This window comes from Chiloscyllium punctatum, chromosome 15 (genome assembly GCF_047496795.1).
Source record: "Chiloscyllium punctatum isolate Juve2018m chromosome 15, sChiPun1.3, whole genome shotgun sequence".
In the NCBI taxonomy this organism is placed as follows: Eukaryota; Metazoa; Chordata; class Chondrichthyes; order Orectolobiformes; family Hemiscylliidae; genus Chiloscyllium; species Chiloscyllium punctatum.
The window spans coordinates 56384856-56400701 of NC_092753.1; the positions used below are offsets into that span (position 1 = coordinate 56384856).

The 15846-nt window shown below is 39.5% G+C and overlaps 1 protein-coding gene across 1 annotated transcript in view; it reads left to right on the forward strand.

Moving 5' to 3' along the window:
• Window positions 1-15846, forward strand: part of f5 (coagulation factor V) — a 118998-nt gene that overhangs the window by 63544 nt on the left and 39608 nt on the right. Inside the window, exons 11-13 of the mRNA XM_072585179.1 lie at window positions 5528-5675; window positions 7397-7609; window positions 13213-15076. Of these exons, the coding sequence (XP_072441280.1) occupies window positions 5528-5675; window positions 7397-7609; window positions 13213-15076 (2225 nt within the window). The remainder of the gene's footprint in view (window positions 1-5527; window positions 5676-7396; window positions 7610-13212; window positions 15077-15846) is intronic.

Here is a 15846-nt window from a genome sequence, read left to right on the forward strand (position 1 = left end):
CCCTGTCACAGTAGGCACTGCAAGATGTGTCAGAGTGTGGACATGGATACCACCATTACAAGTGGGGACACCTCCCACCATGTACATGGCAGGTACTCATGCAACTCAGCCAGCGTTGTCTATCTCATACACTGTAGGCAAGGTGCCCTGAGACATGATACATTGGTGAAACCGAGCAAAGGCTACGGCAATGGATGATTGGCACTGCACAACAAGCAATAGACAGGAGTGTTTCTTCCCAGTTGGAGAACACTTCAGCGGTCCAGGACATTTGACCTCAGACCTTCGGGTGACCGTCCTCCAAGGTGGACTTCGGGACAGGCAGCAACGAAAAGTGGTCGAGCAGAGACTGATAGCTAAGTCCTGTACCCATAGGGAGGGCCTCAACTGGGACCTTGGGTTCATGTCACATTACAGATGACCACCATTGCAGTATACACACACACAGATACTCCTACACACACAAACACACAAACACACACACGCACACGCACCCTCTCACAGACTTAGACCCTTTTACACTCACACACATACATGTATACTCTCTCTCACAGACACTCACAACCCCCCCACCCCAGACACACACACATACGTACACATACACATATACATTTATGGACTGAATTTGTACTTGCAGAGTTTCATTGTACTTTGCTCAAAAACTGCATGGATCCATGTAAGATTCTGTTAACTCATTTTTTAGATTAGAATCAGTCTAAATATTATGGCACAGACAACAGCACACAGGGGGCAAATACCTTGAACACATTATCTGGGCTGACACCAATTGTTAAAGTTAGCCTGAGAATGTAACTTTTAAAAAATATTTTGTGATTTACATATGAAAGAAGTGAAACTAACATGGTCATTCTAACAGATGAGAGACTTAACAAAAAATCAAGTTATTTTTCAATGTATAATCTCAGTTACATCACACTGTAAACTTTTGCTATAAATTCTGTGTCTCACAATTGTGTACTCCACGATCACCCAATGAGAAAGCAGTGCTCCGAAAGCTAGTGCTTCCAATGAAACCTGTTGGACTATAACCTGGTTTTGTGTGATTTTTAATAATGTGTGGGAGTCTCAAAGTTTGGATGTATTTGAAGGATTACTAGGGAGTTTAATCAAACTGAAGTCTTTAGTTATAGCAAACTGCAGAGAGGGAACCTGAACTTTAGCAGAATTTAGCTCGAAGTTTACGATTTGGTAACACAAGAGTTAGGATTAAAAGTTGCCCTAAATGTTAGGGGTTGGCTTGGGTTTGACTGAATTGAATTGTGGATAGGGACAGTCCTGAATTTTGTAACAATTGGGTAAAGCTCTTGAATTCCTTGGCAGGAACCAAAAATATGTGTGAAGCAGGCATGACTCAATGGAGACAAGTTTGTACTAATCCAGATCATTTATCTGGTTTTGTTCAGAGCTGAGACTGTAGTTGATTCAACTGTTTAAGAAAAATGATAGCTGTCTGTACCTGAATACAACTCAGCGATCTGGAGTCATTTGGGCTGGAAAGCTGAATAATACAGATGTTACATCTCCCCAAGAGAATAATCCATTATCTGTGACAGCTCCTAGGGACTAATCTCCAAAATCCAAATAGCTTGGCAAAAATGGTAATGGGGCAATAATAATTGTTAGTTTCCTATTCATTTTGAAATCTTTCATGTATTATAATTATAAACATTTCATCACTTCTGAGTGACATCAACTTCCTCTTTAGGGCGGGGGTGGAGGACTGTGTGTGTGTGTGTGTGTGTGTGTGTGTGTGTGCATGCATGCATGCATGCGCGGGGTGCACATTGTCTCCTTGAGGTAGGATTTGAAACATTCAAAGCCACTAATTTATTCTGAGTTATTGCATTGAAAAGTGAACATGCTTTCCTGTTTTTTGCGTACTTGAATCATTTCTGAAATTAAAGAAATATACATAAGCTCAAAAATCCAGGCATAAATATAAAATGTGCCTATTATGTGTTTGTTGGGGATACTGCCAAAGTAATGTTACAGCAAAATGACTCCTCTTGCGCAAATCAATCAGGTATATTATAGATTAGATAAGATTCCCTACAGTGTGGAAACAGGCCCTTTGGCCCAACAAGTCCACACCGACCCTCCGACAATTAACCCACTCTCCTCTGACTAATGCACTTTACAACAATGGACAATTTAGCATGGCCAATTCACCTGACCTGCACATCTTTGGAATGTGGGAGGGAACCGAAGTACTCGAAGGAAACCCACGTAGACATGGGGAAAATGTGCAAACAGTTGCCCAAGGCTGGGATCCAACCTGGGACCCTGGCACTGTGAGGCAGCAGTGCTAACCACTGGGCCACTGTACCACCTCTGTATAAGAGAATGAGAGCCTTTAAAGATTCCAAACATCTTAAAAGCTCAGCATAAGTCCCAACCCTATTATCTCCTAGGGTGTGTCCCACATTCAATAATTGACAGAGTGCATCAATACTTCCTCAAAGCTGTGCAATTGTGCAGCTCTTTGGAAGATGGAATGTAGGGAACAAACAGTGTGCTCGTGCAAGTCCACTCAACAATTTTACAGGGACTACACAGTATGAGAAATGGGCTGTGCAAAGAATACGGTAATATGCCTGCTTTCAATTAGCATACAGTTCACTGAAATGAACCGGTGGGGAACATGTTAACACAAATTCTGAGACTCTTGTTGCCATTCAGAAGGAATTTCGTGCCAGTATTTTTGCTTTGTGGTAAAGGTTCCATACCAGCCAAAGAATTGGTAGGATTTGGCATTACCAGCCTACGCCTAATTTGTAGTTATTTAATGCCAGTCCTGCCATAATTTCAGAGAGATTGTACTTGAAGTGCCATTGATTTTTGGCCTCTTCATGTTTTTAACTCATTTTGCGAAAATACTGCTACTTAAGCAACATAAATGTTAGATGTTCCTCTGCTGCATAGTCTAACTGTAGAAAATAAAGAAAATTTGGCCGGGGAGCCCAACATCCACTCTTTCATCCCTCTTTCCCCAAACAAAAGAAAATCAATTTAATGAGCCTAGACTGCACCACTGCAAAGAAGATAAGCGTTAATTATAAAGATAGAGCATTACAAAATATTCAATTAAGTGTGATACAGGCATAGGCTTCTATTCAGGTTTCTTTCATAGAGTCATAGAGATGTGTACAGTACGGAAACAGACCCTTTGATCCAACTCGTCCATGCCAACCAGATATCCCAACCTAATTTAGTCCCATTTGCCAGATATTGGCCCATATCCCTCTAAACTCTTCCTATTCATATACCAATCCAGATGCCATTTAAATGCTGTAATTGTACCAGCCTCCACAACTTCCTCTGGCAGCTCATTCCATACACACACCACCCTCTGCATGAAAAAGTTGCCCCCCTTAAGTCCCTTTTATATCTTTCCTCCCTCACCCTAAACCTATGCCCTCTAGTTCTGGACTCCCCCACCCCAGGGAAAAGTTTTGCCTATTTATCCTATCCATGCCCCTAGTGATTTTATAAATGTCTAGAAAGTCTCCGACAGGACAACAGCCCTAGGCAATTCAGCCGCTCCCTGTAACTCAAATCCTGCAACCCTGTCGACATCCTTGTAAATCTTTTCTGAACCCTTTCAAGTTTCACAACATTCTTCCTACTACCACTTCTGCTGCTGGGAAATGATTAACAGCAGAAACTGAGACAATAACACCAACCCTACTGAATAGAATTTTGTAAGCTAAAAGCTTAGTAGTGAGATGCATTCCATGTATTATTATGATTCATATTGGCAAAGCAGTTACTTTTTTTAATGAGGACTTAAGAAGAATCAGTCTTTAACATTGTAAGACTAAACTCTGACAAAACCCACAAGCTCTTATATCTTATACACATTAGATATAAAACCTGAGACTAGTGCAGCTACCTTGTTTGCCCATCAGTTACTGAATTGGATGAGGCCCATTCCCTTCGGTTGCATTTTAAGCTTTATGATCATTGCCTGTAATAGTAATGTATCTTTCTCTCCTATTTACTGTCTCATGAGTCTTATGTGTCCTCCTAAGGTGATGTACCCTTTCAACTCCATGCATTCAGATGATCATGTACTACCCTAAAGGCATATCTACTGTCAGTGTAAATATTAGCCTATTAAGTTTGGCAACACATTGAGTGTGGTAATCTGTATCTAACATTTCAATTTGTTTTCAGAGTTCCATTTCTTCTTTCTAGAACATGTACTATATTTCTGTGATGATTAGATTAGACTTACAGTGTGGAAACAGGCCCTTCGGCCCAACAAGTCCACACCGACCCGCCGAAGCGCAGCCCACCCATTCCCCTACATTTACCCCTTACCTAACACTACGGGCAATTTAGCATGGCCAATTCACCTGACCTGCACATCTTTGGACTGTGGGAAGAAACCGGAGCACCCGGAGGAAACCCACGCAGACACGGGGAGAACGTGCAAACTCCACACAGTCAGTCGCCTGAGGCGGGAACTGAACCCGGGTCTCTGACGCTGTGAGGCAGCAGTGCTAACCACTGTGCCACCGTACCACCCACATATGATATTGCCCCCCCCTACAGACTACCTCACCTCAATAGCATTGTCTCACAAAATTATAGCTAATTCTTGATAACTGGCATTTAGGCATAAATGCTTTAACTATCAAATCAGATTGACTTAAAATATCCTACAGTTATTTTCTTAAAACTATTTATTTTGTGAAGATTCTTTATTGTGGTTCCAAAACTTTTAATTGTTCCTATCCAAACCTTAACTCGCATATACTAATCCCATCTGCACTTTCCTGTCATAATAATCTATATCAAAAAATGATGTATTCAATCAAATGACATCTTGATAATTATACCAACATCTCAAACCAAAATATATTTACTGTTTCAATCTTCTAACTGAGGCATCTCGTTATTACAAGTACATTTCATTCATGAATTTTGAAGAACCTTTATTGTCCAGTAAAGTATTCTGTTTGATTCCAGACACTAACATTTCTTGCATGTTCATTCCTTATGCCAACCTATCATTTTCTTTCTTCAAAAGTAACTTATTAAATTTATTTTGATGTCCTACATTTCAAAATTATTCCAAATTCCAAACGGTGGAGTTTTGGGCTGACAGATTTTTTTTCATTTTAAATGTCACTTTTTTTCACTTGTTTCTATAGAAACTACTTGTGTATGTGGTTGGCTGTGTGTTCATTCATTTATCTTTAAAATCCTTTGTCCTTTACTCTCTGTCTGGCCAACCCTTTATTTATATTTATTTTACTACGAACATTTCTAAATGAATTTGTATTTAACCCTTTTAAAGTTTATCAATTTCAACATCCTTTGGCTCATACAGAGCTTTACCTAGATTTCTGAGAAAATGAGTCAGAATCTCAGTGGTGTCAAGTTGAAAGACAGAAATCTTGTTCTGACCAGCATTGAGTCTGCCCAAATGAAAATATAGTCAAAATTGTCACATTAGAATCTCTGAAAATCCTCTAATATTTCATTCTATCTGATTTAGATAAGATTAGATGAAGAACAACACGTCATATTTGTAGCGTTTGATGAGAATCAAAGCTGGTATATTGATGAGAACATTCAGTTATTCCTGGATCCTTCCAACTTTGATTCCACCGACCCTGGATTTTATGAATCAAACATCATGTACAGTGAGTAGAGCTGGTCTGGTTTTCCTTCCTCTTCAAATGAAGGGGCATTTAAAATTCAGAGATGTTTAGATCTACAACTGATCTGTGAATTCAATACGTGTCATGTGTCTAGTAGATGTGTAAATGTCCAACCATTTCAGAGCAATTAGATTAGATTACTTACAGTGTGGAAACAGGCCCTTCAGCCCAACAAGTCCACACCGACCCGCTGAAGCGCAACCCACCCATTCCCCTACATTTACCCCTTTACCTAACACTACGGGCAATTTAGCATGGCCAATTCACCTGGCCTGCACATCTTTGGATTGTGGGAGGAAACCGGAGCACCTGGAGGAAACCTACGCAGACACAGGGAGAATGTGCAAACTCCACACAGTCAGTCGCCCGAGTCAGGAATTAGCAATTAAGCCATTTTTATTGCAGATGTAGATAGATTTGAGTCTAACAAAGGATGAGTCATTAGGTATAGGGGGTAACCAGAAAGCAAGTTGAGCCTGTATCCAGCTCTTATTGAATATTGGAACAGCTCAAGGGAGCAAAAAGCCTACTGTTGTAACTAACTCATCTGTTCAAAGATTAATATGGAGTTAAATCTATAGCAAAACCAGCCACTTCTGACTATTTAAAGATAATAGGGATTGGTGTAGCTGTGAATATGTTTCAGTAAGATAAGGTTTGCCTCTTTTTTTTTGTTTTTTCCACATGTATTTCAGAGGAGAAAACAAGAAGTTGTTCATTTCAATAAGTAATTAATAAAAATGACAATTTGAAAGTACCAAGCAGCAGAGCAAACTAAAAGTCCTATTTTTGCACTTTTTTGGTTAAGGAGCAGAACTAGAGTGAGAAAACAACTAGGTCCTAAGTCCAAGATTGCCAGGGAAGTGAGTAGAAATACGATTTAGCTAAGGAGTTGTGTTTAACCAAAGTGATATTCTCTCACAACTACCACATCTAGATGTATATTAAAAAAGTATCTTTAGTTCAGAGGCTGTTAGCAGGCAAACATCTACACAGATCCAAGGCTTCTTTAAGTCAGGTTGTCCAATAGCTAAGCCATAAACATCTCTAATCTCTCCTTAAGAGCTTTGCTGGATGTTATTCCATAAAGTCAAGTGACAGTTGCAAACAGCAGGTAAATCACTTTCTCTTTGGCCTTTTAACTTGTTTCCAAACAATAGTGACATACAGTAAAAAAAAGAGAAATCCTCTTTCAACCTAGTAATTTCCAAATAACTCCATATTCCAATGTCTGTCAATCCACAATCATAAACGTATGCAACAGTTAACAGAGAAGAAGCAATTAAATATTTATTATGAATGAAACTTGCATGGGTAAAAGCACAAATTTCAATGACCAAATTGACATTAGAACTAGGCATAAAAAAAACATAATTCCAATCTCTATCTATTAGTGGACAAAGAAATCTTTTGATCTTCTTGTCCTCATATTTGTCCAATGTATTTCTCTTAGAGGGTTGAGCGCTGTTAAGAAAAATATTCTGAGGAATAAGACTCTATTTGATTATTCAGGAATGGTTTCAAATTTAAGGTCATAAAAAGTAATGTGGTAAGACGGCACATTGGCACTTTATGCTGCTATAATTCATGAAAGCAGTAATAATGCTTCATAAAACAGTAATTATAGCCACATTTTAACTTTTGCATTCATATTCTGTTGTACACAAACAAATGGTTAAACTATGATTTTGGAATGTTTTCAGCAATAAGTGGTCTTGTGTATGAAAGCAAAGAATCAATACCATTCTGTAAGGGAGCTGTTACATACTGGCATGTTTCAAGTATTGGTGCCCAAGATCACATTCAAGCAGTTTACTTCCACGGGCATACCTTCAAGCACAGAAAAACAAATGATGACGTCATACATCTCTTTCCTCTAATGGGTGAAACTGTAATTATGCAGATGGACAATTTGGGTGAGTGTCTTCATTTCTACTGTATTTCACCAGATCATTTACTGCTGAATATTTGGCAAGAAAGCTCTAGGTTCTATGACAGCATATCATTATGTGTAATCATCAGTAAATCATTACGTATAACATTAAAACTGTGTCTCTGCAGCATAACTTTCTCAAAGTATCAGAAGACATTGTGACAATAAAATGTCTCTTTAATTATATTTACTTATGCGTGTCTATAGCATACATAAAAACACTGATATCAAAGGCAAATCAGGGCAGAACTTATTTACTTAATGGTAAAGTCCTGGGGAATGTTGCTGAACAAAGAGACCTTGGAGTTCATAAGAACCTAAGAACTAAGAGCAGGAATAAGCCATCTGGCCCTTCAAGCCTGCTCTGCCATTCAATAAGATTATGGCTGACCTTTTTGTTACCTCAGCTCAACTTACCTGCCCTCTCATTATAACCCTTAATTCTTTTACGGTTCAAAACAATATCTATCTTAGCTCTAAAAGCATTTATACTGAAGTAGCCACAACTACTTCACTGGGCAGGAAATTCCATAGGTTTACAACCCTCTGTGTGAAGAAGTTCCTTAATTCAGTCCTAAACCTGCTGCCCCCTAATTTTGAGGCTATGCTGTCTTGTCCTAGATTCACCTGCCACCCACCAGTGGAAATATCCTCTCTACTTCTATCGTATCCAGTCCCTTCATAATTCTATATTTATCTGTAAGATCCCCCCTCATTCTTCTAAATTCCAATGAAAATAATCCCAGTCTACTCAATCTGTCCTCATAAGCCAACCCCCTCACTCTGGAATCAACCTAGTGAACCTCCTCTGCACCTCTTCCAGTGACAGTACATCCTTTATCAAGTAAGGAGACCAAATCTGCACACAGTGTTCCAGGTGTGGCCTCACCAGCACCCTATACAGATACAACATAACCTCACCGCTTTTAAACTCCATCCATTTAGGAAGGATAAAATTCCACTTATTTTCTTAATTACCAATTGCACCTGCAGGTCAACCTTCTGTGCTTCATGCACAAGGACACCATTTTTTTAAAATCATTCAAGTAACAGTCCTTTTTACTGTTATTCCTACTAAAATGGATGACTTCACATTTATTAATTTTGTATTCCATCTGCCAGACCTTTGCTCACTCACCTAAACTATTTATGTCCTTTTGCAAAGTTTCACAGTCCTCTGCACTACTTTGCTCTACCACTCATCTTAGTGTCATCCGCAAACTTTGATACGCTACATGTGGTCCACAACTCCAAATCATCTATGTAAATTGTGAATAATTGCAGTCTCAATACTGATTCCTGAGGCACACCACTAGTCACTGATTACCAAACAGAAAAGCACTCATTTATCCCCACTCTTTGCTTTCTATTAGTTAACGAATTCTCTATCCATGCTAATACATTGCCCGTAACGACACACATCTTTATCTTATGCAGCACCTTTCATGTGACACCTTGCTGAATGCCTTTTGGAAATCTAGAAACACCACATTTACTGGGTCCCCATTGTCCACCGTGCTCATTAGGCCTTCATAGTTCCTTGAAAGTGGAGTCCCACATGGACAGAATAGTGAAGACGGTATTTGGTATCCTTGCCTTTATTGGCCAGTGCATTGAGTATAGGAGTTGGGAGGTCATGTTGTGGCTATACAGGACATTGGTTAGGATGCTTCTGGAATATTGCATTAAATTCTTGTCTCCCTGCTTTGGAAGGAAGTAGTGGAGCTTGAAAGGGTTCAGAAAAGATTTACAAGGATGTTGCCAGGGTTGGAGGATTTGAGCTGTAGGGAGAGACTGAATAGACTGGGGCTGTTTCTCCCAGAGTATTGGAGGCTGAGGGGTTACTGGATAGGCTGAATAACCAAGGTTGTTTCTCCAGGGTAGAGAAGTCCAAACCTACAGGACATAGATTTAGGTGAGAGGGAAAAGATTTAAAAGGGACCTAAGTGGAAAATCTTTCACACAGAGAGTGGTGCATATATGGAATGAGCTGCCAGAGGAGGTGGTGGAGGCTAGTACAATTACAACATTTAAAAGGCATCTGTATGGGCACACGAATAGGAAGGATTTAGAGGAATATGTGCCAAATGGGACTAGATCAGTTTAGGATATCTGGTCGGCATGGATGAGTTCAGCAAAAGAGTCTGTTTCTGTGACATCTCTATGACTGTATGCATATGTATTTTGGAACAGAAACAAAGTCATCACCGCTTTTGTATTCCTGTCCTAATGAAATTCAAGAAGCGCATTTTAATATTCCGCCCTAAAACAGGTGCAAGTAAGGGCTATTGGGAGAGTTAGGAGAAGTGACTGAAAAGGTGGTTTTTAAGAAAGATTTTGAATGTCCTGAAAGAATTAATGACAGAAAGGAACCTTCCTGAGACAGAATGTTATATAACAATACTGGGTAGAAAGAAGCATTGAATCATGTAAGAGCAGATGTAAAGATGGAGAAATCCCCAGGACCTGATCAGGTGTACCCAAGAACTCTGTGGGAAGCTAAAGAAGTGATTGCTGGACTCTTGCTGAGATATTTGTATCATCGATAGTCACAGGTAAGATGCCAGAAGGCTGGAGGTTGGCAAACGTGCCACTGTTTAAGAAGGGTGGTAAAGACAGGCCAGGGAACTATAGACCGGTGAGCCTGACCTCAGTGGTGGGCAAGTTGTTGGAGGGAATCCTGAGGGACAGGATGTACATCTATTTGGAAAGGCAAGGAGTGATTAGGGATAGTCAACATGGCTTTGTGCGTGGGAAATCATGTCTCACAAACTTGAATGAGTTTTTTGAAGAAGTAACAAAGAAGATTGATGAGGACAGAGCAATAGGTGTGATCTATATGGACTTCAATACGGCAATTGACAAGGTTCCCCATGGGAGACTGATTAGCAAGGTTAGATCTCATGGAATATAGAGAGAACTAGTCATTTGGATACAGAACTGGCTCAAAGGTAGAAGACAGAGGGTGGTGGTGGAGGGTTGTTTTTCAGACTGGAGGCCTGTGACCAGTGGAGTGCCACAAGGATCAGTGCTGGGTCCTCTACTTTTTGTGATTTACATAAATGATTTTGATGCGAGCATAAGAGGTACAGTTAGTAAGTTTGCAGATGACACCAAAATTGGAGGTGTAGTGGACAGCGAAGATGGTTACCTCAGACTACAACAGGATCTGGACCAAATGGGCCAATGGGCTAAGAAGTGCAGATGGAGTTTAATTCAGATAAATGCGAGCGGCTGCATTTTGGGAAAGCAAATCTTAGCAAGACTTATACACTTAATGGTAAGGTCCTAGGGAGTGTTGTTGAACAAAGAGACCTTGGAGTGCAGGTTCATAGCTCCTTGAAAGTGGAATCGCAGGTAGATATAATAGTGAAGAAGGTGTTTGGTATGCGTTCCTTTATTGGTCAGAGTATTGAGTACAGGAGTTGGAAGGTCATGTTGCGCCTGTACAGGACATTGGTTTGGCCACTGTTTTATGCCATTTTTCACACAAGCCTAGATATTGTCCAGATAATGCTCCAATCAGTATCTGGATAATCACAACTGGTGCTATCCATCAGCAAACATCCCCATTTTCAATGTTTTGATGGAAGGACCGACCTTAATGAAGTAACTGAAGATAGTTGGGCCTAGAACATTACCTTGATGTGAGATGATTGACCTCAAAAAACCACAAGCATCTTCTTTTGACAGACTCTTAATGTACCTTATGTTGAAACCTAAAAGGATTGTGCAGCAATAGCTATAAAGGCAATAGCAATGGGTGTAAGATCTCTTTTTTTAACCATCACCACCACCTCTTTGAGAGGGTGTGTTAAAAACATTGGTTACTGCTGCTAACTCTGGCCTAGGTCATTTCTGTTACTACCAAGGTCGTCATTCATGTTCTTGTAACCACTGAACATGAATTCCTGAAAGTACTTAGTGGCTATAGTTGGCTACATCATGACCTGCACTAAGCCCTGCCTGCTTATCACTTCCATGCTTGCTCATTACACTGAATCTATATTCTGCAAAACTTTTAAATCCCTCATTCTGAACTTTAAAACCTTCTTTGACCTTGCACTACCTTACCCTTCAAATCTCCTTTAACCTTACATAGAGTCATAGAGATGTACAACATGGAAACAGACCCTTCAGTCCATGCCGACCAGATACCCCAACCCAATCTAGTCCCACCTGCCAGCACCCGGCCCATATCCCTCTAAACCCTTCCTGTTCATATACCCATCCAAATGCCTCTTAAATGTTGCAATAGTACCAGCCTTCACCACTTCCTCTGGCAGCACCACCATACACGCACCACCCTCTGCGTGAAAAATTTACCCCTTAGGTCTCTTTTATATCTCTCCCCTCTCACCCTAAACCTATGCCCTCTAGTTCTAGACTCCCCGAACCCAGGGAAAAGACTTAGCCTATTTATCCTATCCGTGTCCCTCATAATTTTGTAAACCTCTATAAGGTCACCCCTCAGCCTCCAAAGCTCCAGGGAAAACAGCACCAGTCTGTTCAGCCTCTCCCTATAGCTCAAATCCTCCAACCCTGGCAACATCCTTGTAACTCTTTTCTGAACCTTTTCAAGTTTCACAACATCTTTCCGATAGGAAGGAGACCAGAATTGCACACAATATTCCAACAGTGGCCTAATTCAGGGCTCACTATTCTGTAAGTTTCAATGAGTTGCCCTGTCATCCTTCTAAACTTTTAACACAAAACCCAGAGACCTTAGCCACTCCTCATCTGACAAGCCCTTCATCCCCAGATTTATTTTGTAAATCACCCCTGGACTCCCTCCACTCCCACATATCCTTACTTAGACCCATGGCCCAAAACTGCTTACAATATTCTAAATATAATTTGACCACAATCTTATGCAGCCTCATCAATACACTCTGCTTACATATTCTAGCTGCCTTCAAACATTGTGTTTGCTTTCCTAACTGTGAACTAGCCTGTCTGGTAAGCAGAAGAGGATCATGAACTAGATCTCCTATGTCCCATTGTGCAGCAAATTTCTGAAGCCATTTCCTGTTTAGAAAATAGTCTATGCCTCTGTTCTCCCCACTAATGTGCATAACCTCACACTTTCCCACAATGTATTCCAACTGCCACTTTGCCCACCCTCCCAGCCTGTGCAACTCCTTGTGCAGCCTCACGCCTCTTCAACACTATCTGTCCCTCCATTTATCTTTAAAAACTTAGCAACAATACCCTCAGTTCCTTCATCCAGATTATTAATGGCTAGGCCAATGGCACCAACCTTCCAAGAATTCTTAAATGACTTGGTAAGGTTTAATAATATAATCAAAATTGCTGGTGGGTTAGAAAATGCATAATGATGGAAAGTACCAGCAGATTGTTTATCAATATTTAGTGATACTTTCATGAATGCCTCTGTCCAAGCATTGATGCAGTTCAGATCACATAGTTTGATCACATCCTGTCCTCTGTTCCTGATCATTGTACTTTGTTTTTAATGCTTTTACTGTGATCCTGTACATTGTTTGCCTGCTATCATTTCATTATTACAGTAATGAGGCATTTTGTAATGTTGCTGCTCCTCTGATATTATGCATTATTTTGTAGGAGAATGGCTCCTTGGAACTTTAAGTTCACGACAAGTGACCTATGGTATGAGGATAAGATTTAAAGTTTATCAGTGTGAGGATGAAGGCATTGAATACCCTTTAGTTTTCTTTAGGATTCAATCTGAATCAGATAAAGTGCTTGTAGAGGTCAGTGAGGAAGCCAGTAGAGAAGAACTTGATGAAGAGGAACGTAAAATTCTGGAAGAACTTGGATTCCTATCAGCTCTCGCATCACAGGAAACAGAAGAGGAAGAAGATATTTTACAGTTTATTGAAGATGAAAATGATCATTCAAGAGAACTCAACACTAAAACACCTGATGGGCAAGGTAGTCAATTCCATTCAAAGGCGAGTGGAAGTCAGAGTAAACCATACAATGATGCAAACAAAAATGAAACTGATATCTTGGAGTATGATATGGCTGAAGGTGAGCTTGAGCAGCCTAAGGAATTAGATAAAAGTACATCTGAAGTGCCATTAAACGAAAGAAACAATGAGATGACACAAATATCTGAAACAGAATCTGTTCATTTAAAACAAAATACAGCAGTTACGATGGAGGGAGATATTAACATGGAAAGTTTTAGAGAAGACTTTGAAGAAAAGAGTAAGAATAGTGAACTTCAAGAATTTTCACGAAGCTCTGCTGCCAAAAATAATAACTTGTTAATTAGCACAAATAACCCACATACTGTGGTTAATCCTGTGAAGAGTAAGAGGAGTTTAGCTGAGACTCCTATAATACTAAAGCAAAACAATTCGCAAAAAACCGCAGAGAACATCAGCTCCGTCAATATTACTGATGGTGAAAGAGAAGAGGAGTCTGATCAAGTCCCACAAGAATATAACACAGAACAAAATAGTCAAAATGAGAAAAATGAAACTCTATATGAAATGGAGAACGCCGATATTTTTAATGAAACAACCACAGCATCAAATAATACAGGCAGAAAAGCAACGCTTTCACCTCCTTCATTAAATGAGAATGCGACAGGTTCACAAGCAACTGACTTTACAGCTAATTATGAACAAAATCAAACTAACTCCAATGCAAATAATCACAGCAAAACTACAGTGACAACTGGCAGAGAACAGGGTAATTTATTCAATCAGTTGTCCCATGAGGTTGTTGAACACTTCACCAATACTTCAGAACAACCAGGAAAGGAGAGTAGTGAAATTTCTGAAAAAGTATTTATTTACTTAAAGAAGCATTCAACAGGCAATCATAGAGTTCGATTTCAGGGAACACCTCTGAAACCCAAAAGTTCTTTTTTGACATACCAAGTGGAAGAAAAGGGCATTAGTGTTACAAACCTAAAGCATTTGAAAAAATATGTAAAGCTGGCAATGCATGATAATTCTACAAAAGAATTCAAAACCGAAGAAAATGTTAGAAGGCAAGCTGCACTTGAAAGAATGCTGAAGCGCCGGAAGTTGCTGAAGGATCAAATGTCTCCAAGAGGGTTCAAACCTGGTGTTAAACAAAGAATTCATATTCCTATAGGCAAAACACGTATGTCACCAAGAGGATTTCACCTTAAACCTAATTCAGTAATTTATCAAGATGACAACTCGAATAGTATTATAATAGGAATTCCAAAGCGTAAAAATGGAGATACTCTTGATTATGATGAATATATTGCAAACGTGGATGCAGACAATCTTGGAGCTGCTAGAAAAAATGATGAGCCTGATTTAGATTCTATGAACCCTTACACTAATGACAGACGAACTCATTCAGACATGTCCCGAGATCCAGAAATGATAATTGAACATTACTTACGGAGCAGTCGAGGAAATGTGAGGCATTACTTTATTGCAGCAGAAGAAATCTTTTGGGATTATACTGGGGATACCATGTAAGTACCATATTTTTCAACATTTTTGGGTTGTTGTTTAAAGTAACTTTTAGAATGATTTCAACACATTTGGTCCGTTGTACTTGCCAGCTTTCCACTGATCTGTCTTTGGGTGTTCAGCCAATTCCCATTTAAACAGCTTGTTTGAATCTGCACCTATCACACTCTCAGGTGGTGCATTCCAGATCCTAAAATCTCACTGATTTTAAAAAAAGGGTTCTTTTGACATTCACTATCCCCTGATTCTCAACGCCTCCACTGCTAGTTAACAATTTCTTTTTTTTTAAATGCTTTGTCAAGGCTCCTTATCATTTTGAATATCTAGATTAAGTGTTCCCTCAAACCTCTTTTTAAGAAAAACAAACTCAGCTTTCAATCTGTCCAAGATCAAGTGCCTTATTTATGTATTCATTCCCATCAAACCTACCTGCACCCTCTAGAAAGCATACACATCCTTCCTAAAGTAGGTACAGTACTTCAACTGGGGCTTAACAAATATTTCTTTTATATGGGTTCACCCTAACTTCCTTGGAATTTTTAATGTAAAACCTAAAATCCTGTAACTCTTTTGAACACTTTTTCGACTTGCCTGCCAAATTTCAATAATCTGTGCTCTTTCATCGTCTACTTCTGTAGTGAAAAGTATTATTTTGACAATGTAAATGAGAGTTTACATTACTTAATGTGATGTAAGATCATATATTTACTATAAGATAGTTCTCCTAGCAATCTCATGAAGTCTCACCTCATGAGAGAATGAAATTTTGACC